Genomic DNA, 23357 nt, shown 5'->3' with positions numbered 1-23357 from the left:
CTGGCTGCACAGCGCCGGCCTGAGCTGCCCCCGCCCAACTCGGCCCCAGCCGTCGCCCTTCGAAGCTTGCTCCGGCATTGCCCTTTTAAGGCCGAGGGGGCGGGGCGAGCGGCGCTGGGGGAGAGGAGCCGAGCGGAGCGCGCGGAGCCGAGCGGAGCTGCCCGATGGCGGAGAAGCGCGTGTCCCGCTGGTACTTCGGGGGTCTGGCCTCGTGCGGCGCCGCCTGCTGCACCCACCCGCTGGACCTGCTCAAGGTGCGGCCCGGCCCGGGCCCCCACCTGCTCCGGCCTCGCCCCGCTGCCCCCGGGGCCCCCACCTGCCCCCCGGCCCCCCACCTGCTCCGGCCTCGCCCCGCTGCCCCCGGGGCCCCCACCTGCCCCCGGAGCCCCCACCTGCCCCGGCCTCGCCCCGCTGCCCCCGGGGCCCCCACCTGCCCCCGGGGCCCCCACCTGCCCCCGGCCTCGCCCCGCTGCCCCCGGGGCCCCCACCTGCCCCCGGAGCCCCCACCTGCCCCGGCCTCGCCCCGCTGCCCCCCGGCTCCCCACCTGCCCCCGGGGCCCCCACCTGCCCCCGGCCTCGCCCCGCTGCCCCCGGGGCCCCCACCTGCCCCCCGGCCCCCCACCTGCCCCGGCCTCGCCCCGCTGCCCCCCGGCCCCCCACCTGCCCCCGGAGCCCCCACCTGCTCCGGCCTCGCCCCGCTGCCCCCGGGGCCCCCACCTGCCCCCCGGCCCCCCACCTGCCCCGGCCTCGCCCCGCTGCCCCCACCTGCCCCCCGGCCCCCACCTGCCCCGGCCTCGCCCCGCTGCCCCCCGGCCCCCCACCTGCCCCTGGCCTCGCCCCCCGGGCCCCGCTGTCCCTGCCCCTTCGCACCCCCTCTGTCCCCTGGGCCGTGCTAACCCTGGGCCGCCCCCTGCAGTCCTCAGATCCCCGCTGTCCCCCTTTTCCTGGGCTGGCCCCCGCAGACCCTGAACCCCCAGTGCAACAACCCACGGTCCCCCGGACCACCCCCAGTGCTCTGCTCCCCGCGCACTGCCAGGCCCCGACCCCCCGCTGTGTGTCCCTGAGCACCGCCTCCGGCCACTCCAGCCCCTGGCCCCAGGGGGGCTGAGCCATGGAGCCAAGCGAAGTCTGCACATGCAAAGCACTGAGCCAAGGGTGCGACACCCCCTCGTGCCAGCCTGTGATCCCCCCGGGTCTGTGCCCCCGAGCCCGCCGGTCTGTGTGGTGCGTTTCAGGGAAGGGCCCCCTTGTTGGGAGTCGGCCCCAGGGCACCCCTCTTCCCACCTGCCCTGGATCTGCCCCCCACAATCCTGCTGCCTTGTCGCTTCTCTCCCTCCTCCCCCCGCAGCCAGGCCCAGGCCTTGGGGCTGCTTGGAGAGCGGCTCCCTGGCACGTTCCTTTGGGGCACCCCCGGGCCCTGGCGGGTTTGCGGGAGCACGTGCCCCGCCCCGGCCGGGAGAAGCAATGACCTGTGAGCCCAGGGCCCTGTTCCCAGCAGCCCTGGCACCGGCACCGTAGGGCGGGGGTGGAGGCAGCCTGGCATCAGATGGGTGGCCCCCAGTCGTGCTTCCCGCTGCCCGCCCAGGCTCCGAGCTGATGCCCCCTGGAGGCCGGGGCGCTGTGGTGCCTGGAGTGAATTCCAGGGCAGGCGGGCCGAGCTCTGCTCCTGGGCTGGGTGCAGGGGGGCTCGGCCGGAGGCCGCCCAGGCGAGCTGGGCACTGGCCTGGGGCTCAGGAATCCTTTGCCTGCCTGTGCCCTGGGGCCATCCCTAGGAGCTGCAGGCCGGGAGGCCCAGATACACAGTGATGGGGGCTGGGCGGGCCGGGGGTAGAGGCCCCCGGGCAGCAGCGGAGCTCGTCTGAATTCCAGGGCCTCCGTGGGCTCTAGCCCCCCCCCCCCCCTCACGGGGCTGCGGCCGCCTGCCACGGCTGGGTGACACGGGCCATTACGGCCGCTGGGTGTGCCCGAGCGCAGAGCCCCCCGCTGCTGCAGCCCCGCGCGCCTTGGGCTCCCCGGCCCCAGGTCTCTGCTGCTCCAGCACAGAGGTGGGAACGTTCCGACCCCCTGCACCGCCGGGCCAAGCCTCCGCAGGGACGCAGCCTGGAGCAGGGAAGGGAGCCCGGGGAGGCCTGAGGGTGCCCCAGCTCCCAGGTTGAACTTGGGCCGGGCCGTGCTCAGTGCTGCCCCCTGCATTGGGCCGGAGCCTTCGCACCCAGCAGGCAGCAGCATGTGGAGGCTGCCCAGTAAGCAAACCCCACAGCCACGGCCACCACCCCGGCTACGACCGGCCTCCCCCAGCCACGGCCACCACCCCAAGCCAGGGCCGATCCTCCAGCCACAGCCACCACCCCGGCTACGACCGGCCCCCCCAGCCACGGCCACGCCCCCCAGCCAGGGCCGATCCTCCAGCCACAGCCACCACCCCTAGCTACGACCGGCCCCCCCCAGCCACGGCCACCACCCCAAGCCAGGGCCGATCCTCCAGCCACAGCCACCACCCCTAGCTACGACCGGCCCCCCCCCAGCCACGGCGACGCCCCCCAGCCAGGGCCGATCCTCCAACCACAGCTACCACCCCTAGCTACGACCAGCCCCCCCAGCCACGGCCCAGCCACGGCCACCACTCCCTAGCCACGGTCGGCCCCTCAGCCACAGCCACCACCCCAGCTACGACCGGCCCCCCCCAGCCACGGCCACGCCCCCCAGCCAGGGCCGATCCTCCAGCCACAGCTACCACCCCGGCTACGACCAGCCCCCCCCAGCCACGGCCACGCCCCCCAGCCAGAGCCTATCCTCCAGCCACAGCTACCACCCCAGCTACGACCAGCCCCCCCAGCCACGGCCACGCCCCCCAGCCAGGGTCGGCCCCTCAGCCACAGCCACCACCCTGGCTACGACTGGCCCCCCCAGCCACGGCCACGCCCCCCAGGCAGGGCCGATCCTCCAGCCACAGCTACCACCCCTAGCTACGACCGGCTCCCCCAGCCACGGCCCAGCCACGGCCACGCCCCCCAGTCAGGGTCGGCCCCTCAGCCACAGCTACCACCCCAGCTACGACCGGCCCCCTAGCCATGGCCCAGCCACGGCCACCACTCCCTAGCCACGGTTGGCCCCCCCAGCCATGGCCAGCCACTGCTGGCCCCCCGCAGCCACAGATGGCCACACTGGCCCCCCGCAGCCATGCCAGCAGAGGCTCAGCCAGCCAGCCCCTCCCTGCTGCTGCCGTTTGCCCTGGGCCTGGCTGCCACTCCCCAGGACCTTGGACCCGCCTGCGCGTCCTGCTGCTGGCTCGGCCCCGGCTGGGCGCTGGGGGGCGCGTGGGCCGGGACAGAGGGCAGGGCCGAGGCGAGCAGGGTGCGGCTCGGGGGCCGGATTGGGCCCACCAAGCCTTGCAGTCTGGCTCCCCCACAGGGACCCTCGGGCATGGAGCAGCCCCGTGCCCCTCCCCCGCGCCCGGGCAGGGCCTGCGCTTGGCAGCCCCCCCCACCCACGCCCTGGCCCCCGGGCATCACCCAAAGCATCTGCACCTCCCCTCCCTCAGGCCAGACCCCTCCAGCTCCCGCGCCCCCTCCCCTCGCCGACGGGCAAGGGGGCCTGGCCCTTCCCGGCGGGGTCCCCCCAGCCCTGGCGCTGCAGGGCGCCCGTCCCCCTGGGGAGCCGGGCCTGACCCTGCCCTCCCCCCCAGGTGCACCTGCAGACGCAGCAGGAGGTGAAGCTGCGCATGGTGGGGATGGGGCTGCGCGTGATCCGCACCGACGGCGTCCTGGCGCTTTACAACGGCCTCAGCGCCTCGCTCTGCCGCCAGGTCAGCGCGGGGCCCCTGCCGGGCCCTGCCCCCCGAAACCCTCCCCGCCCCCTTACCCGGCCCTGCCCCCCAAAACCCTCCCCGCCCCCTTACCCGGCCCTGCCCCCCGAAACCCTCCCCGCCCCCTTACCCGGCCCTGCCCCCCGAAACCCTCCCCGCCCCCTTACCCGGCCCTGCCCCCCAAAACCCTCCCCGCCCCCTTGCCCGGCCCTGCCCCCCGAAACCCTCCCCGCCCCCATACCTGGCCCTGCCCCCCGAAACCCTCCCCGCCCCCTTACCCGGCCCTGCCCCCCGAAACCCTCCCCGCCCCCTTACCCGGCCCTGCCCCCCGAAACCCTCCCCGCCCCCTTACCCGGCCCTGCTCCCCGAAACCCTCCCCGCCCCCTTACCCGGCCCTGCCCCCCGAAACCCTCCCCGCCCCCTTACCCGGCCCTGCCCCCCGAAACCCTCCCCGCCCCCTTACCCGGCCCTGCCCCCCGAAACCCTCCCTGCCCCCTTACCCGGCCCTGCCCCCCAAAACCCTCCCCGCCCCCTTACCCGGCCCTGCCCCCCAAAACCCTCCCCGCCCCCTTACCTGGCCCTGCCCCCCGAAACCCTCCCCGCCCCCTTGCCCGGCCCTGCCCCCCGAAACCCTCCCTGCCCCCTTACCCGGCCCTGCCCCCCGAAACCCTCCCCGCCCCCTTACCCGGCCCTGCCCCCCGAAACCCTCCCTGCCCCCTTACCCGGCCCTGCCCCCCCGAAACCCTCCCCGCCCCCTTACCCGGCCCTGCTCCCCGAAACCCTCCCCGCCCCCTTACCCGGCCCTGCCCCCCAAAACCCTCCCCGCCCCCTTAACCGGCCCTGCCCCCCGAAACCCTCCCCGCCCCCTTACCCGGCCCTGCCCCCCGAAACCCTCCCCGCCCCCTTGCCCTGCCCCCCAAAACCCTCCCCGCCCCCTTACCCGGCCCTGCCCCCCAAAACCCTCCCCGCCCCCTTACCCGGCCCTGCCCCCCAAATGCCCTCCCCGCCCCCTTACCCGGCCCTGCTCCCCGAAACCCTCCCCACCCCCTTACCCGGCCCTGCCCCCCGAAACCCTCCCCGCCCCCTTACCCGGCCCTGCCCCCCGAAACCCTCCCCGCCCCCTTGCCCTGCCCCCCGAAACCCTCCCTGCCCCCTTACCCGGCCCTGCCCCCCGAAACCCGCCCTGCCCCCTTACCCGGCCCTGCCCCCCGAAACCCTCCCCGCCCCCTTACCCGGCCCTGCCCCCCCCATGCCCTCCCCGCCCCCTTACCCGGCCCTGCCCCCCAAAACCCTCCCCGCCCCCTTACCCGGCCCTGCCCCCCGAAACCCTCCCCGCCCACTTACCCGGCCCTGCCCCCCGAAACCCTCCCTGCCCCCTTACCCAGCTCTGCTCCCCGAAACCCTCCCTGCCCCCTTACCCGGCCCTGCCCCCCGAAGCCCTCCCCGCCCCCTTACCCGGCCCTGCCCCCCCGAGCACCCTCCCCGCCCCCTTACCCGGCCCTGCCCCCCGAGCACCCTCCCCGCCCCCTTACCCGGCCCTGCCCCCCCCAGCGCACTCCCCGCCCCCTTACTCTGGCCAAAGCCCCCCCCCGAGCACCCTCCCCACCCCCTTTCATTGGCCGTGCACTCCCCATGGAGTACGCTCCCTGTCTCCTTACCCCAACCATGCCCCCCCGTAGAGCGTGCTCCCCACCCCCTTTTCCCAGCCATGCCCCTCCTGGCGTGGGAGTCGCCCCCGCTGCACCCCCGTATCCAGCCCCTAAACTTCCTGCTTCCTCCCTCCCATTACCCAGGCTCCCGGTCTCGCCCCATTTCCCAGCCCCACACCTTCCCGGGCTGCCCCAGCTGCTGGGCAGGGCCTTGGGGGCCGGGGAGCAGCCCTGGGCCTGTCTGACTCTCTCCCCAGATGACCTACTCGCTGACCCGCTTCGCCATCTACGAGAGCGTGCGGGACCGCCTGAGCCGGGGCGCCCAGGGGCCCCCGCCCTTCTACCAGAAGGTGCTGCTGGGAGCTGTGGGAGGTGAGCAGGGGCCGGGGGGCCGGGCCGGGGGTGCTGGCCAGGCCGAGCCCCGTGACCCCGGATCGTCTCCGTTGCAGGGTTCACTGGCGGGTTTGTGGGGACCCCGGCGGACCTGGTGAACGTCAGGTCAGTGCCGCCTCGGGCGCGGGGCTGGGGGACCCTTGCCAGGGACTCCGTGGGCTGCGCTGTGCCTGGCCCGGGGATCCGGCGCCTGCCGGTCAGGGCTGTGTCCTCGGCGGGGGCTCGGCGCAGGGCCCGGGGGGTGGGGGCTCGGCGTGGGGGGGGCTCAGCACGAGGCCCGGGGGGGGCGGGGGCTCAGCGGGGGGGGACTCGGCGTGGGAGGGGGGCTTGGCGCAGGGCCCGGGGGGTGGGGGCTCGGCGTGGGGGGGGCTCAGCGCGAGGCCCAGGGGAGCGGGGGCTCAGCGCGGGGTGGGGCGGGGACTCGGCGCGGGGGGGCGGGGGTTCGGCGCGGCGCCCGGGGAGGGCGGGGGTTCGGCGCGGGGGGGGCGGGGGTTCGGCGCGGCGCCCGGGGAGGGCGGGGGTTCGGCGCTGGGGGGGGCGGGGGTTCGGCGCGGCGCCCGGGGAGGGCGGGGGTTCGGCGCGGGGGGGGCGGGGGTTCGGCGCGGCGCCCGGGGAGGGCGGGGGTTCGGCGCGGCGCCCGGGGAGGGCGGGGACTCGGCGCGGGGGGGCGGGGGTTCGGCGCGGCGCCCGGGGAGGGCGGGGGTTCGGCGCTGGGGGGGCGGGGGTTCGGCGCGGCGCCCGGGGAGGGCGGGGGTTCGGCGCGGGGGGGGCGGGGGTTCGGCGCGGCGCCCGGGGAGGGCGGGGGTTCGGCGCGGGGGGGGGGGGCGGGGACTCGGCGCGGGGGGGCGGGGGTTCGGCGCGGCGCCCGGGGAGGGCGGGGGTTCGGCGCTGGGGGGGCAGGGGTTCGGCGCGGGGGGGGCGGGGGTTCGGCGCGGCGCCCGGGGAGGGCGGGGGTTCGGCGCTGGGGGGGCAGGGGTTCGGCGCGGGGGGGGCGGGGGTTCGGCGCGGCGCCCGGGGAGGGCGGGGGTTCGGCGCGGGGGGGGCGGGGACTCGGCGCGGGGGGGCGGGGGTTCGGCGCGGCGCCCGGGGAGGGCGGGGGTTCGGCGCGGCGCCCGGGGAGGGCGGGGGTTCGGCGCGGGGGGGGCGGGGGTTCGGCGCGGCGCCCGGGGAGGGCGGGGGTTCGGCGCTGGGGGGGCAGGGGTTCGGCGCGGGGGGGGCGGGGGTTCGGCCGGGGCCCCCCTCACCCACCCTGCTCTGTTCCTAGGATGCAGAACGACATGAAGCAGCCGGTGCATTTGAGGCGGAAGTGAGTGGCCCTGCAGTGAGCGGGGGGCCTGCTGGCTTGGGCCCCTCCCCTCCCCCGTGTGCGGCAGGGGGAGGGGGCGCGGGATCCTGTCCATAGCCCTTCCCCCGCCCATCTGTGGCTTGCAGCTGCAGTGCGGCAGAATGGCCACAGGGGGGCAGCATTGCTCCAAGCCCCACCCTTGCTGGGGGGGGCACTCAGTGGGGGTCAATGAGGTAGGGGGGTTGGGGTGGGGGGCTAAAGGAGGGGGGTCAAGGCAGTGGGCGGGGGGGGGTCAGCGCGGTAGGCGGGGGGGCCAGTGCAGTGGGGGGGTCAGTACAGTGGGCGGGGGGGTTCAGTAAGGTAGGCGGGGGGTCAGTGCAGTGGGGGGGGTCAGTACAGTGGCCGGGGGGGTCAGTGAGGTAGGCAGGGGGGGTCAGTACAGTGGGCGGGGGGGTCAGTGAGGTAGGCAGGGGGGCCAGTGCAGTGGGGGGGTCAGTACAGTGGGCGGGGGGGTCAGTGAGGTAGGCAGGGGGGCCAGTGCAGTGGGGGGGTCAGTACAGTGGGCGGGGGGGTCAGTGAGGTAGGCGGGGGGTCAGTGCAGTGGGGGGGTCAGTACAGCGGGCGGGGGGGTCAGTGCAGTGGGGGGGTCAGTGAGGTAGGCGGGGGGGTCAGTGCAGTGGGGGGTCAGTACAGTGGGCGGGGGGGTCAGTGCGATAGGCGGGGGGTCAGTACAGTGGGCGGGGGGGTCAGTGAGGTAGGCAGGGGGGTCAGTGAGGTAGGCGGGGGGTCAGTGCAGTGGGGGGGTCAGTACAGCGGGCGGGGGGGGTCAGTGCAGTGGGGGGGTCAGTGAGGTAGGCGGGGGGGTCAGTGCAGTGGGGGGTCAGTGAGGTAGGCGGGGGGTCAGTGCAGTGGGGGGGTCAGTACAGTGGGCGGGGGGGTCAGTGCGATAGGCGGGGGGGTCAGTGAGGTAGGCAGGGGGGTCAGTACAGTGGGCGGGGGGGTCAGTGAGGTAGGCAGGGGGGTCAGTGAGGTAGGCGGGGGGTCAGTGCAGTGGGGGGGTCAGTACAGTGGGCGGGGGGGTCAGTGAGGTAGGCGGGGGGTCAGTGCAGTGGGGGGGTCAGTACAGCGGGCGGGGGGGGGTCAGTGCAGTGGGGGGGTCAGTGAGGTAGGCTGGGGGGTCAGTGAGGTAGGCGGGGGGTCAGTGCAGTGGGGGGGTCAGTACAGTGGGCGGGGGGGTCAGTGCGATAGGCGGGGGGGTCAGTGAGGTAGGCGGGGGGGTCAGTACAGTGGGCGGGGGGGTCAGTGAGGTAGGCAGGGGGGCCAGTGCAGTGGGGGGGTCAGTACAGTGGGCGGGGGGGTCAGTGAGGTAGGCAGGGGGGCCAGTGCAGTGGGGGGGGTCAGTACAGTGGCCGGGGGGGTCAGTGAGGTAGGCAGGGGGGGTCAGTACAGTGGGCGGGGGGGTCAGTGAGGTAGGCAGGGGGGTCAGTACAGTGGGCGGGGGGGTCAGTGAGGTAGGCGGGGGGTCAGTGCAGTGGGGGGGTCAGTACAGCGGGCGGGGGGGGTCAGTGCAGTGGGGGGGTCAGTGAGGTAGGCGGGGGGGTCAGTGCAGTGGGGGGTCAGTGAGGTAGGCGGGGGGTCAGTGCAGTGGGGGGGTCAGTACAGTGGGCGGGGGGGTCAGTGCAATAGGCGGGGGGGTCAGTGAGGTAGGCGGGGGGGTCAGTACAGTGGGCGGGGGGGTCAGTGAGGTAGGCAGGGGGGTCAGTGAGGTAGGCGGGGGGTCAGTGCAGTGGGGGGGTCAGTACAGCGGGCGGGGGGGTCAGTGCAGTGGGGGGGTCAGTGAGGTAGGCGGGGGGGTCAGTGCAGTGGGGGGTCAGTGAGGTAGGCGGGGGGTCAGTGCAGTGGGGGGGTCAGTACAGTGGGCGGGGGGGTCAGTGAGGTAGGCAGGGGGGTCAGTGAGGTAGGCGGGGGGTCAGTGCAGTGGGGGGGTCAGTACAGCGGGCGGGGGGGTCAGTGCAGTGGGGGGGGTCAGTGAGGTAGGCGGGGGGGTCAGTGCAGTGGGGGGTCAGTGAGGTAGGCGGGGGGTCAGTGCAGTGGGGGGGTCAGTACAGTGGGCGGGGGGGTCAGTGCGATAGGCGGGGGGGTCAGTGAGGTAGGCAGGGGGGTCAGTACAGTGGGCGGGGGGGTCAGTGAGGTAGGCAGGGGGGTCAGTACAGTGGGCGGGGGGGTCAGTGCGATAGGCGGGGGGGTCAGTGAGGTAGGCAGGGGGGTCAGTACAGTGGGCGGGGGGGTCAGTGAGGTAGGCAGGGGGGTCAGTACAGTTGGCGGGGGGGTCAGTGAGGTAGGCGGGGGGGTCAGTACAGTGGGCGGGGGGGTCAGTGAGGTAGGCAGGGGGGTCAGTACAGTTGGCGGGGGGGTCAGTGAGGTAGGCAGGGGGGTCAGTACAGTGGGCGGGGGGGTCAGTGAGGTAGGCAGGGGGGTCAGTACAGTGGGCGGGGGGGTCAGTGAGGTAGGCAGGGGGGTCAGTACAGTGGGCGGGGGGGTCAGTGAGGTAGGCAGGGGGGTCAGTACAGTGGGCGGGGGGGTCAGTGAGGTAGGCGGGGGGGTCAGTGAGGTAGGCAGGGGGGTCAGTGCAGTGGGGGCGGTCAGTGAGGTAGGCAGGGGGGTCAGTACAGTGGGCGGGGGGGTCAGTGAGATAGGCAGGGGGGTCAGTGAGGTAGGCGGGGGGTCAGTGCAGTGGGGGGGTCAGTACAGCGGGCGGGGGGGTCAGTGCAGTGGGGGGGTCAGTGAGGTAGGCAGGGGGGTCAGTACAGTGGGCGGGGGGGTCAGTGAGGTAGGCAGGGGGGTCAGTACAGTGGGCGGGGGGGTCAGTGAGGTAGGCAGGGGGGTCAGTGCAGTGGGGGGGGTCAGTGAGGTAGGCAGGGGGGTCAGTACAGTGGGCGGGGGGTCAGTGAGGTAGGCAGGGGGGTCAGTACAGTGGGCGGGGGGGTCAGTGAGGTAGGCGGGGGGGTCAGTGCAGTGGGGGGGGTCAGTGAGGTAGGCAGGGGGGTCAGTGCAGTGGGGGGGTCAGTACAGTGGGCGGGGGGGTCAGTGGGATAGGCGGGGGGGTCAGTGAGGTAGGCAGGGGGGTCAGTACAGTGGGCGGGGGGGTCAGTGAGGTAGGCAGGGGGGTCAGTACAGTGGGCGGGGGGGTCAGTGAGGTAGGCGGGGGGGTCAGTGCAGTGGGGGGGGTCAGTGAGGTAGGCAGGGGGGTCAGTACAGTGGGCGGGGGGGTCAGTGAGGTAGACGGGGGGGTCAGTGCAGTGGGGGGGGTCAGTGCAGCGTTAACTTCCAGCAGCGCAGGGCACACGGGCTGATTGGGGGGCTCCGGCTTTTCCTCTTTCCCTTGTCTCTCCAGCTACTCCCACGCCCTGGACGGCCTGTACCGCGTGCTCCGCGAGGGTAGGGCATCCGCTGTCGCCTGAGCGGGGCAGGACGCGCCCCCGGGGTGGCTCAGAGCTCCCTTTGCCCAGGGGCCAGGGGCGGGGTCGTTCCAGGGGGGTGGCTACAGGCCATGGGCCGGGCGGGGCAGGGTTCAAGGGGCAGGCTGGGGCTTGGGGAGTCGTTCGTCCAGATGCTGCCACTGAAGGGCCTCAGGGTCCGAGTGCGGGTTAGGCCCGTGGGGCAGTGCAGCCAGGGTCAGACCAGACGCCACGGTGAGAGGCCCCAAGAGGGAAACGCCCGCAGGTGGCCTGAAAGCAAGGAGGAAGAGGCAGCCAGCCAGACGAGCAGGCAGCCAGCCAGACGAGCAGGCAGCCAGACAGCCAGACGAGCAGGCAGCCAGACAGACGAGCAGGCAGCCAGACAGACGAGCAGGCAGCCAGACAGACGAGCAGTGCCAGGCCAGGCCAGGCCGAAAGGAGCCAGTGCTAGGGTGAGTGAGTCGTCTTTCCTCGGGGTGAGAGGCAGGGCAGGGAGTTACCCGGGGAGGGGGGGGGACTGGAGTCGCAGGCAGCTGCTGCGGGGGCGGGGCAAGGGGGCTGCTGGAAAGGGTGGGGCCCGGCTGGCCGGGTGCAGTCCCAGGCTCGCACTAAACCCCTCCCCCCCCCCGGCGCGCAGAGGGCCCGAGGAAGCTGTTCTCAGGGGCTACGATGGCGTCCAGCCGAGGCGCCCTGGTCACCGTCGGACAGGTAGGGACCGTCCCCCGCCACGTGCCCCCGTGCACTGGGGCAGCTGCGACCGGCTCCCCCAGGCCCGGCAGCCCCACTAACTGCCCCCTTCCTGCAGCTCTCCTGCTACGACCAGGCCAAGCAGCTGGTCCTCACCACCGGGCTCCTCTCCGACAACATCGTCACCCACTTCCTGGCCAGCTTCATCGCAGTGAGTGGGGCAGGGGCTGGCCGTGGCCTCCCCACAGCTCAGCCCCAGAGATGTGGGGCAGTGCCCCCTAAGCCAGGCGCTCGGGCAGCTGCTCAGCAGAGCGCCCACAGCTGGGCTGGGGTTTCGAGCGGTGGTGCACATCCACACACAGCTCTGTGCGCAGGAAGATTTATTCTGCACGTGGATGGAAAAGTGTTGGGGGTGGGGAGGCCCCTGGTCAGCAGAGGCCCCAGCATGTCAGGCTGCGCCCCTCGGCACATCGGGGACCCCAGGCCGCGCAGGGCCCCGTATTCCGGGAGCAAAGGAGCTGCTCCGCGGCTGGCAGCAGTAGTCGTCTCTCGTCCTCAGGCGGAGCAAGGGGGCCTGCTCTTCCAGCGGGGGGTGCGGAGGCAGCCCCTGGGCCTGCTCACCTGCCCCCTGCTGGCCCGAACGGGGAGGGGCAGGGCTGGGGCACCAGGGCTGGACCCATCTTCGTCCCGTCCCCCAGGGTGGATGCGCCACGTTCCTCTGCCAGCCCATGGACGTGCTCAAGACCCGCCTCATGAATTCCCAGGGAGAGTACCGGGTGAGTAGCCCTGGGCCCAGCCCGGCCCCCCACCCCACTGCCCCCCGACTGGGTCCCTGGCTCCTCGCACCCCACACGCCTGTCTGCAGGGCAGCTGCGAGCCGGAGCCTCCGAGGCGGGTTCCCCTGGCTGACTGGCCCCTTCTTCCAGGGCGTTGTCCACTGCGCCGTGGAGACCGCCAAGCTCGGCCCACTGGCCTTCTACAAGGTACGGGCTGAGGCTGGGGTGAAGCCGTGGGGGGATGGGGGGGGAGCCGTGTGGGGGTGGGGGAGGAGCCATGTGGAGACAGGAGGGGCGGGGGGAGGAGCCGGGAGGGGGCGGGGGAGGAGCCATGTGGGGACAGGAGGGGCGGGGGGAGGAGCCGGGAGGGGCGGGGGAGGAGCCATGTGGAGACAGGAGGGGCGGGGGGAGGAGCTGGGAGGGGGCGAGGGAGGAGCCATGTGGGGACAGGAGGGGCGGGGGGAGGAGCCGGGAGGGGGCGGGGGAGGAGCCATGTGGGGACAGGAGGGGCGGGGGAGGAGCCGGGAGGGGGCGGGGGAGGAGCCATGTGGAGACAGGAGGGGCGGGGGGAGGAGCTGGGAGGGGGCGGGGGAGGAGCCATGTGGAGACAGGAGGGGTGGGGGGAGGAGCCGGGAGGGGGCGGGGGAGGAGCCATGTGGGGACAGGAGGGGCGGGGGGAGGAGCCGGGAGGGGGCGGGGGAGGAGCCATGTGGAGACAGGAGGGGCGGGGGGAGGAGCTGGGAGGGGGCGAGGAAGGAGCCTTGTGGGGGCAGGGGAGGGGTGGGGGGAGGAGCCATGTGGGGGCAGGGGAGGAGCCAGGAGGGGGCGGGAGGGGCGGGGGAGGATCACAGGGGGGGGGGAGGGAATGAGCTGAGGGGCGTGCTACTTGCTCTAACCCGTGTCCCCGTGGCCAGGGCCGTCCCAGGGCCCGGTTACCAGCCCCGCAGCGGGGCCCTGGGACCGGGCGGGCAGGCGAGGGGCTGTGGGGGCTGGGCCTGGGGGCAGAGCCTGACCCTCCCCTCTGCGCTTCCAGGGCTTCGTTCCTGCCGCCATCCGCCTGGTGCCTCACACCGTCCTCACCTTCCTCTTCCTGGAGCAGCTGCGCAAATACTTTGGGATCAAAGTGCTGGCCTGAGGGGCCGCCCCGCCCCCCACGCCCGGCTCCTCGGGGCCCTCCCGCCCCCCAGAGCCCCTCCCGCCCTGCCCCGGCGCCGGGGGCCTCGCTCCCTGCCCCTTCCATTGCCGGGGGCCCAGGGCTCCCTGCTTGTTTACAGCAGAGTCTGGCAGCCGGGGGCCTTGGGGAGGGGCCAGGCCCCCACGTATCTCTGCCCCTGCCGGGCCGATGAGCCCCCCCATCCCTGGGCCCACGGACGCTCTGCCCGGAGCCCCCCGGCCTCGTGCTTTAAAGAGCCGTTTGCTCAGCCAAATCCTCCCCGGACCCAGGCGCTGTCGGGCTCCTCAGGGATCTGTGCTCGTACCAATGATGGGAAAGGCCCCTCTCCTGCCCCCCTCCGGGCCTGGGCCGCCCGCCAGGAACCCCTGGGAAAGGCTCGTTCGTGGATGGAAAGCAGCTGTGGGGCCAGACCCACGGCCGGCGGGCTGGACCCACGGCTGGCTGGCTGGCTCTGCGTGGCGCCCAGGGAGGGCTCTAGCTGTGTCCACGCCCCGTGGCCGCACGTTCCGGTGGAGCCGCCCCCAGGCCAGGCCAAAGGCAGCTCCGCGGGGGTGTCCGAACCGGGCCCCATCCCCCCCCCGAGAAGGGGGCTGTTTCTCTCAGGCTTGCGCCCCGCGAACCGCCTCTTCTCCTTGCTGCTGCTGCTGAGGCAGGGCCCAGGCAACGAGCCATGGCCGGGGTCCTGCCCGGCGGGTGACCCGTGGGATCAAAGAACCTCGCCAATAAACCACTGGAACCACGGCCGGCCGTGCGGCTGCTTTCCTGGGGCGGGGGACGTGGGCCCTGGCCCCTGTGGGGTGCGAGGAGGGAGAGCCACACTGGGCTCTTAGGCGCTCCCCCACCTCCTGTCCCAGCCAGCAGTGTCCCTGGAGAGCGGGACCCAAGGACTCTGCGTGTCCAGCCCGTGGCACGTCGACCTTCCGTGGCAGCTGGTTCCCGTTGTAGGGGCCCCACTAGCTCCTGGGTCCCTGCAGTTACCTGGCTTGTCCCAAGCAAGCCGGGCTCAGCTGGGGGTGCTGTGGGGCAAGGGGGGGCTGCTGGCAGGGGGAGCTGCTGGCAGAGGGGGGACGCTGTGGGGCAAGGGGGAGCTGTGGGGAGAGGGGGGATGCTGTGGGGCAGAGGGAGCTGTGGGGAGAGGGGGTGGTGCTGGCAGAGGGAGCTGTGGGTCAGAGAGCTGTGGGGAGAGGGGGTGCTGCTGGCAGGGGGGCTGTGGGGCAGGGGGAGAGGGGGGGCTGCTGGCAGGGGGGCTGTGGAGCAGAGGGAGTGTGGGGAGAGGGGGGGCTGCTGGCAGGGGGGCTGTGGGGCAGAGGGAGTGTGGGGAGAGGGGGGCTGTGGGGCAGAGGGGCTGTGGGGAGAGGGGGGCTGTGGGGAGGGGGGCTGTGGGGCAGAGGGGCTGTGGGGAGAGGGGGGCTGCTGGCAGGGGGGCTGTGGGGCAGAGGGGCTGTGGGGAGGGGGGCTGCTGGCAGGGGGGCTGTGGGGCAGAGGGAGTGTGGGGAGAGGGGGGCTGTGGGGAGGGGGGCTGCTGGCAGGGGGGCTGTGGGGCAGAGGGGCTGTGGGGAGAGGGGGGGCTGCTGGCAGGGGGGCTGTGGGGCAGAGGGAGTGTGGGGAGAGGGCGGGCTGTGGGGAGGCGGGCTGTGGGGAGGGGGGCTGCTGGCACCCGAGCGGCGAGGAAGCGCAGGGCCGAGGCTGGGCCACGGGCACCCGCTGGCTTCACACGTTTCACTTCACGGACGCCGCAGCCCAGACGTGACACTAATTGGGCTCCAGCAGGTGGAAGGCAGCCAGCCCAGCATGGGGAAGCTCGTCACCCTAACGAGGCCTAATGACTGTCTGGCTCTCGCTGTACTTGGCCCTGCCCCCAGAGGGGGCTCAGGTAGGGCAGGGGAGCCGCACCAGAGATCCTGCCCGATTGCAGCCAGCTCGGGGTGCAGGGGGGCTGGGACTGGCCTCTGCTCCCTCCTGTGGGCTCCGTGGCAGAGGCCAGAGCCCCAGAGCTTCTCCCCTCCCCAGAGCCAGCTGTGTCTGTCCCACATGTGGGGGGTGCAGATTCCCCAGGCCTGGGGGCTGGCCCCACTGTCGATCTGCTCCCAGCTTTGCCAGCCCTGGCCTCTCCGCCAGCCTCATGGGCTCCACTGGCCCCGCCCGCGTGGATTCGCTGCCCCAGGGGGCGCTGGCAGCCGTCGGAGGGGCACAAAGCAGGCGGAAGGGGGGCGGCAGCAGCCCCCACATGGCTGTGCTGCCCGAGCTGTACGGGAACAGCAGGGCTCCAGCGGGGGGAGCCGAGGCTGCACCCAAAGGGCAGGGCACTGCTGTGAGGCTGTTCGCAGCACGTGGGCGGGCCAGGGCCGGGCATGGCTCCATGCCAGCAGCATGGCGATTCAGAGCCCCCGGGCGTCTACTGATCCTGTGGTGGCCCTGAGGGTTTGTGCCCAGCAGCCCGGCAGCGGGGCCCTGTCACCTGCCAGGTCCCGCTCAGCCTGGGGCCAGGGTTCTGGGCTGCGCCTGTTGGCCAGCGCAGCATAAACACGGGCCGCAGGGTCAGTGCGGCTCTGTGCTGCATGGGGCAGGGCACGCAGGAGCCAGGCCAGACACCGGGCAGGGGGAGCCCGGCTGGCAGCGTTGGGCGTGTAAACCAGCACGTGCGGGTCCAGTCTCTCCCAGCAGGGGGTGCTGTTGGGAGCAGGCTGTGGGGGAGCGTTGGGCGTGTAAACCAGCACGCGCAGGTCCAGTCTCTCCCAGCAGGGGGTGCTGTTGGGAGCAGGCTGTGGGGGAGCGTTGGGCGTGTAAACCAGCACGCGCAGGTCCAGTCTCTCCCAGCAGGGGGTGCTGTTGGGAGCAGGCTGTGGGGGAGCGTTGGGCGTGTAAGCCAGCACGCGCAGGTCCAGTCTCTCCCAGCAGGGGGTGTTGTTGGGAGCAGGCTGTGGGGGAGCGTTGGGCGTGTAAGCCAGCACGCGCGGGTCCAGTCTCTCCCAGCAGGGGGTGCTGTTGGGAGCAGGCTGTGGGGGAGCGTTGGGCGTGTAAGCCAGCACGCGCAGGTCCAGTCTCTCCCAGCAGGGGGTGCTGTTGGGAGCAGGCTGTGGGGGAGCGTTGGGCGTGTAAACCAGCACGCGCAGGTCCAGTCTCTCCCAGCAGGGGGTGCTGTTGGGAGCAGGCTGTGGGGGAGCGTTGGGCGTGTAAGCCAGCACGCGCGGGTCCAGTCTCTCCCAGCAGGGGGTGCTGTTGGGAGCAGGCTGTGGGGGAGCGTGGGGCGTGTAAACCAGCACGCGCGGGTCCAGTCTCTCCCAGCAGGGGGTGCTGTTGGGAGCAGGCTGTGGGGGAGCGTTGGGCGTGTAAGCCAGCACGCGCAGGTCCAGTCTCTCCCAGCAGGGGGTGCTGTTGGGAGCAGGCTGTGGGGGAGCGTTGGGCGTGTAAGCCAGCACGCGCAGGTCCAGTCTCTCCCAGCAGGGGGTGCTGTTGGGAGCAGGCTCTGGGGGAGCGTTGGGCGTGTAAACCAGCACGCGCGGGTCCAGTCTCTCCCAGCAGGGGGTGCTGTTGGGAGCAGGCTGTGGGGGAGCGTTGGACGTGTAAACCAGCACGCGCGGGTCCAGTCTCTCCCAGCAGGGGGTGCTGTTGGGAGCAGGCTGTGGGGGAGCGTTGGGCGTGTAAACCAGCACGCGCGGGTCCAGTCTCTCCCAGCAGGGGGTGCTGTTGGGAGCAGGCTGTGGGGGAGCGTTGGGCGTGTAAACCAGCACGCGCAGGTCCAGTCTCTCCCAGCAGGGGGTGTTGTTGGGAGCAGGCTGTGGGGGAGCGTTGGGCGTGTAAACCAGCACGCGCTGGTCTAGTCTCTCCCAGCAGGGGGTCCTGTGGTGAGCAGGCTGTGGGGGACCGTTGGGCGTGTAAACCAGCACGTGCAGGTCCAGTCTCTCCCAGCAGGGGGTGCTGTTGGGAGCAGGCTGTGGGGGAGCGTTGGGCGTGTAAACCAGCACGTGCAGGTCCAGTCTCTCCCAGCAGGGGGTGCTGTTGGGAGCAGGCTGTGGGGGAGCGTTGGGCGTGTAAGCCAGCACGCGCAGGTCCAGTCTCTCCCAGCAGGGGGTGCTGTTGGGAGCAGGCTGTGGGGGAGCGTTGGGCGTGAAAACCAGCACGCGCAGGTCCAGTCTCTCCCAGCAGGGGGTGCTGTTGGGAGCAGGCTGTGGGGGAGCGTTGGGCGTGTAAACCAGCACGCGCAGGTCCAGTCTCTCCCAGCAGGGGGTGCTGTTGGGAGCAGGCTGTGGGGGAGCGTTGGGCGTGTAAGCCAGCACGCGCAGGTCCAGTCTCTCCCAGCAGGGGGTGTTGTTGGGAGCAGGCTGTGGGGGAGCGTTGGGCGTGTAAACCAGCACGCGCGGGTCCAGTCTCTCCCAGCAGGGGGTGCTGTTGGGAGCAGGCTGTGGGGGAGCGTTGGGCGTGTAAACCAGCACGCGCGGGTCCAGTCTCTCCCAGCAGGGGGTGCTGTTGGGAGCAGGCTGTGGGGGAGCGTTGGACGTGTAAACCAGCACGCGCGGGTCCAGTCTCTCCCAGCAGGGGGTACTGTTGGGAGCAGGCTGTGGGGGAGCGTTGGGCGTGTAAGCCAGCACGCGCAGGTCCAGTCTCTCCCAGCAGGGGGTGCTGTTGGGAGCAGGCTGTGGGGGAGCGTTGGGCGTGTAAACCAGCACGCGCAGGTCCAGTCTCTCCCAGCAGGGGGTGTTGTTGGGAGCAGGCTGTGGGGGAGCGTTGGGCGTGTAAACCAGCACGCGCAGGTCCAGTCTCTCCCAGCAGGGGGTGCTGTTGGGAGCAGGCTGTGGGGGAGCGTTGGGCGTGTAAGCCAGCACGCGCGGGTCCAGTCTCTCCCAGCAGGGGGTACTGTTGGGAGCAGGCTGTGGGGGAGCGTTGGGCGTGTAAACCAGCACGCGCAGGTCCAGTCTCTCCCAGCAGGGGGTGCTGTTGGGAGCAGGCTGTGGGGGAGCGTTGGGCGTGTAAACCAGCACGCGCGGGTCCAGTCTCTCCCAGCAGGGGGTGCTGTTGGGAGCAGGCTGTGGGGGAGCGTTGGGCGTGTAAACCAGCACGCGCAGGTCTAGTCTCTCCCAGCAGGGGGTGCTGTTGGGAGCAGGCTGTGGGGGAGCGTTGGACGTGTAAACCAGCACGCGCAGGTCCAGTCTCTCCCAGCAGGGGGTACTGTTGGGAGCAGGCTGTGGGGGAGCGTTGGGCGTGTAAACCAGCACGTGCGGGTCCAGTCTCTCCCAGCAGGGGGTGCTGTTGGGAGCAGGCTGTGGGGGAGCTCCCAGCAGTCGGGACCCAGGGCAGGAAAGTAAAATCCCACGAAGCCCAGGGCGGCTGGCTGGGCCAGAGCAAAGGCCCATCAGCCCCGTGTCCTGGCTGCCGGGCCGGTGACAACAGGGAACCACTGAGCCACCCCAACCCTGGGCCCAGCCCCGGCAGACAGGCCCAGGACCCTTCCCCGCTGACAGCCTGGGCAGCAGAGCCGGGAAAGCAGCCGGAGCCAGCAAAGGGACGCTGAGGCCAACACAGGGCCGTGTTCCCGCAGGGCTTCTGCCCCCGTGGGCCACGCCGCTGCCAGCCCTGCCCGGCCTCCGCACCCGCCGCGTGGGGATCCGGCCTCCAGCAAGTGGACTGGGCAGGGGAGCCGGAGCACCCACAGCTGTTGCCAGCAGCCCCCTTCAGCGGGATTTTATCACAGGACCAGACACCTCAGCCAAGACCCATTCTGTCCCTCCCAGCAGGGGGAGCACCACAGCTGCCTCTGCTCCACCAGAGTCTTTGGGAGACGCGTTAGCGCCCGCTGCCTGGCCGGGCCGCAGGTCATAAGAACGGCCGTACTGGGTCAGACCAAAGGTCCATCTAGCCCAGTATCCTGTCTGCCGACAGGGGCCAGCACCAGGTGCCCCAGAGAGGGTGGACCGAAGACAATGATCAAGCGATTTGTCTCCTGCCATCCCTCTCCAGCCTCTGACAAACAGAGGCCAAGGACACCATTTTATCCCCTGGCTAATAGCCTTTTATGGACCTAACCTCCATGAATTTATCCAGCTTCTCTTTAAACTCTGTTATAGTCCTAGCCTTCACAGCCTCCTCTGGCAAGGAGTTCCACAGATTGACAACACGCTGTGTGAAGAAGAACTTTCTTTTATTCGTTTTAAATCTGCTACCCATTAATTTCATTTGGTGTCCTCTAGTTCTTCTATTTAGGGAACTAATAAATAACTTTTCTTTATCGGCCCTCTCCACACCACTCATGATTTTATATACCTCTATCACATCCCCCCTCAGTCTCCTCTTTTCTAAACTGAAAAGTCCCAGTCTCTTTAACCTTTCCTCATATGGGACCTGTTCCAAACCCCTAATCATTTTAGTTGCCCTTTTCTGAACCCTTTCCAAGGCCAAAATATCTTTTTTGAGGTGAGGAGACCACATCTGTACACAGTATTCCAGATGTGGGCGTACCATAGTTTTATACAGGGGCAGTAAGATATTCTGGGTCTTATTTTCTATCCCTTTCCTAATAATTCCTAGCATCCTATTTGCCTTTTTGACCGCCGCTGCACACTGCGTGGATGTTTTCAGAGAACTGTCCACAATAACTCCAAGATCTCTTTCCTGATTTGTCGTAGCCAAATTAGCCCCCATCATACTGTACGTATAGTTGGGGTTATTTTCCCCGATGTGCATTACTTTACACTTATCCACGTTACATTTCATTTGCCATTTTGTTGCCCAATCACTCAGTTTGGTGAGATCTTCTTGGAGTCCCTCACAGTCTGCTTCTGTCTTGACTGTCCTAAACAGTTTTGTATCATCTGCAAACTTTACTACCTCACTGCTTACCCCTTTCTCCAGATCATTTATGAATAAGTTGAACAGGGTTGGTCCCAGGACTGACCCTTGGGGTATACACTAGTTACCCCTCTCCAATCTGAAAATTTACCATTTATTCCTACCCTTTGTTTCCTGTCTTTTAACCAGTTCTCAATCCAAGAAAGTACCTTCCCTCTTATCCCATGGCCTTGTAATTTACACAAGAGCCTTTGGTGAGGGACCTTGTCAAAGGCTTTCTGAAAATCCAAGTATACTACATCTACTGGATCCCCCTTGTCCGCATGTTTGTTAACCCCTTCAAAGAACTCTAACAGATTAGTAAGACAGGATTTCCCTTTACAGAAACCATGTTGACTTTTGTCCAACAAATTATGTTCTTCTACATGATTCACAATTTTATTCTTTACTATTGTTTCGACTAATTTGCCCGGTACTGAAGTTAGACTTACCGGTCTGTAATTGCCAGGATCGCCTCTAGAGCCCTTTTAAAATATTGGTGTCACGTTGGCTACCTTCCAGTCATTAGGTACGGAAGCCGATTTAAAGGATAGGTTACAAACCACAGATAATAGCTCAGCAATTTCCCGTTTGAGTTCTTTTAGAACCCTTGGATGAATGCCATCCGGTCCCGGAGACTTGTTAACATTAAGTTTTTCTATTTGTTCCAAAACCTCCTCTAATGACACTTCAATCTGGGACAGTTCCTCAGATTCATCACCCACAAAGGACGGTGCAGATTCAGGAATCTCCCCAACATCCTCAGCCGTGAAGACTGAAGCAAAGAAATCATTTAGTTTCTCCACAATGGCTTTATCGTCCTTGATTGCTCCTTTTATAGCTCGATCATCTAGGGGACCCACAGACTTTTTAGCAGTTCTAATGTACTTAAAAACATTTTGTTATTTCTTTTTGAGTTTTTGGCTAGCTGTTCCTCAAAATCTTTTTTTGCTTTTCTTATTACATTTTTACACTTGATTTGACAGTGTTTATGTTCCTTTCTATTTATCTCACTAGGATTGGACTTCCACTTCTTAAAAGATACCTTTTTGTCCCTCACTGCTTCTTTTACATGGTGGTTAAGCCACTGTCACTCTTTTTTAGGTCTCTTGCTATGTTTTTTAATTTGGGGTATACATTTAAGTTGGGCCTTTATTATGGTGTCTTTAAAAAGTTTCCATGCAGCTTTCAGGGATTTGGAAAGGTCGGCCATGCGGTTCCTGCCGCCTTTGCCTCTCATTTCCCGCCGCCTTCACCACCTGGGCCCTGCTGCCTTCGTGCCTGGGCCTTGCGGTTCCCGCCACCTTCACCACCTGGGCCTTGTGGTTCCCGCCACCTTCACCACCTGGGCCTTGCAGTTCCCACCACCTTCACCACCTGGGCCTTGCGGTTCCTGCCGCTTTCACCCCCTGGGCCTCGCGGTTCCTGCCACCTTCACCACCTGGGCCCTGCTGCCTTCGTGCCTGGGCCTCGTGGTTCCCGCCTTTTTCACCTCTGGGCCTCGCGGTTCCTGCTGGGCCCGGGCCCAGGGCTCTGGGCTGGTTCTGCTGCCTGTGCAGGGCTGGGTTACCCAATAGGCAGACCAAGCGCGTGCTCAGGGCACCAGAAGAGGGTTTTCGGTGTCGTGTTGTTTTTATGATGAATGACGTATGGGGGGCACCAGAATCTTTTCCGTGCTTAGGGCTTCTCAGAGTCTGAATCCGGCCCCGTGCTCGGGCACTGGCAGAGCCGGGGCTGCAGCAGCCGAAAGGGGCCAGCACCAGGCCCTAGCAAGGGTTGCGAAGTCTCTCCCGGAGCCCAGCTCCTGCCCCCTGGGCACAGAGAGCCTGGAGCCAGCGTGGGGACTGGGCGCGTCGCTTTCATGAGCTGGAGCCCTGGGCCGGGAAGGGCCTGAGGGTCCATTTAGACCTGGAGCGACTGCTCATGGGTGCGACTGACCCCAGTGCGAACACAGCTCTCCGGCCAGGCAGGGTGGAGTCCAGCTCAGCCCTTCCCTTGGCACCGCCACTGTGACCCTGGGGTGGCCACACAGCCCGGCTCAGTGTCAGGGTCCCAGCAGGGCCATGGAGATCACAGGTGCTGGGACTAACCCAGCCCTGAGCCTCGCAGGGCCTACTCTCCGTGCCCTGCCGCCTCCTTCCCGCCCCGCTGCTTGGCCTGGCCATTCGAGGCTGGGCTGTGGGGCAGCCTCTTCCCTGTCCAGGCAGGTTCCCAGCTGACCCCCCACACGGTCCCTGCTCACCTTCAGGGGACGGCCCCACTTTCGGAAGAGATTTTTCACCCACACCCCGTCTCCACCCTCAGCCCCTCCTGTGCTGAAGGGCCATGGGCCAGGCATGCTGGGGTGGGGGGCTGCCCCATGCCAGGGGTCCTCCCAGCTCGCAGGGAAGGGGGCAGGCACAGGAGTGCTCGGCTGTGGGTGGGGGCTGGAGACTGTGTCAGATGCCAGGCCAGGCTCGGCCCTGGCAGACTGGAGAGGTCCTGGGGAGACACTCGCCTGCCTCTCTGAGGCTGCTGCTCGGACGGCAGCGGGTTCCAGCAGCTCCCTCTGAGCAGCACCAGAAACTGCCAAGCTGCGCAGGTGGCCGGCTGCAGCCCCTGCCAGTTGTGAGCCCGGGCTGGCGAGCGGGGGCCGGAGAACGGGGGGAGTGGAGGGAGCGGGGACTGGAGAACGGGGGGAGTGGAGGGAGCGGGGGCCGGAGAACGGGGGGAGTGGAGGGAGCGGGGACTGGAGAACGGGGGGAGTGGAGGGAGCGGGGACTGGAGAGTGGGGGGAGTGGAGGGAGTGGAGGGAGCGGGGACTGGAGAGTGGGGGGAGTGGAGGGAGCGGGGACTGGAGAGCGGGGGGAGTGGAGGGAGTGGAGGGAGCGGGGACTGGAGAGTGGGGGGAGTGGAGGGAGCGGGGACTGGAGAGCGGGGGGAGTGGAGGGAGTGGAGGGAGCGGGGGCCGGAGAACGGGGGGAGTGGAGGCCGGGGGGTGCGGGGCTGTGACGGCGCGTTGGGGGTTCCCCGTCTCCTGCACCCCGAAATGGCACAAACAGACTGCACCAGCCAGTGGAATTGAGGGTGGTTTATTGCTCCTCCAGCACAGCGCAGCACAGATGTAATCTGGTCACAGGAACTGGGGCTAAGAGGCCTCAGTGCCCCCCTTGAGATGGGGGAGTCCCAGCCCCCTCCCCAGCTCCTTCTCCCCTGCTTTCCAGACAGGAACTAACTAACCCTCTTCCAGCCCTGCCCCCCAGTCAGGGCAGCATCCACCTCCCTTTGTTCCTCTCCATGGGGGGTGTCTGGCCACTGGTTTGCATAGT

General features: G+C 69.4%; 1 protein-coding gene across 2 annotated transcripts; it reads left to right on the top strand.

The window, feature by feature from the left end:
- Positions 1 to 84: 84 nt before the first annotated feature.
- Positions 85 to 14072, top strand: SLC25A10 (solute carrier family 25 member 10). Of its 2 annotated transcripts, XM_075904190.2 has the most exons (11): positions 85 to 254; positions 3686 to 3805; positions 5712 to 5826; positions 5904 to 5952; positions 7112 to 7153; positions 10527 to 10570; positions 11228 to 11298; positions 11396 to 11488; positions 11976 to 12053; positions 12204 to 12260; positions 13087 to 13302. In XM_075904190.2, the coding sequence occupies exons 1-11, from the start codon at positions 165 to 167 to the stop codon at positions 13186 to 13188; spliced, it is 861 nt and encodes a 286-aa protein (XP_075760305.1). In that variant the 5' UTR covers positions 85 to 164; the 3' UTR covers positions 13189 to 13302. The 2 variants fall into 2 exon arrangements, with proteins under 2 accessions (XP_075760305.1, XP_089627991.1); XM_089771865.1 differs by lacking the exons at positions 85 to 254; positions 3686 to 3805; positions 5712 to 5826; ... (1 more) ...; positions 7112 to 7153; positions 10527 to 10570 and adding exons at positions 10582 to 10880; positions 10921 to 11042 and having other exon boundaries at positions 13087 to 14072.
- The last annotated feature ends 9285 nt before the right edge of the window (positions 14073 to 23357 follow it).

The sequence above is a fragment of the Pelodiscus sinensis genome, chromosome 20, assembly GCF_052426305.1.
Source record: "Pelodiscus sinensis isolate ZL-2025 chromosome 20, ASM5242630v1, whole genome shotgun sequence".
Taxonomy (NCBI): Eukaryota; Metazoa; Chordata; order Testudines; family Trionychidae; genus Pelodiscus; species Pelodiscus sinensis.
The sequence above is the reverse complement of the archived record's forward strand: the minus strand, read 5'-3'. Positions and strand labels throughout refer to the sequence as shown.

Coding starts and splice junctions, on each gene's coding strand:
- SLC25A10 (XM_089771865.1), top strand. CDS start 10,683: ATGGGCCGGGCGGGGCAGGGTTCAAGGGGCAGGCTGGGGCTTGGGGAG. Junction 10,881..10,920: donor CTGAAAGCAAGGAGGAAGAG/GCAGCCAGCCAG, acceptor CCAGACGAGCAG/GCAGCCAGACAGCCAGACGA. Junction 11,489..11,975: donor TCCTGGCCAGCTTCATCGCA/GTGAGTGGGGCA, acceptor CCCGTCCCCCAG/GGTGGATGCGCCACGTTCCT.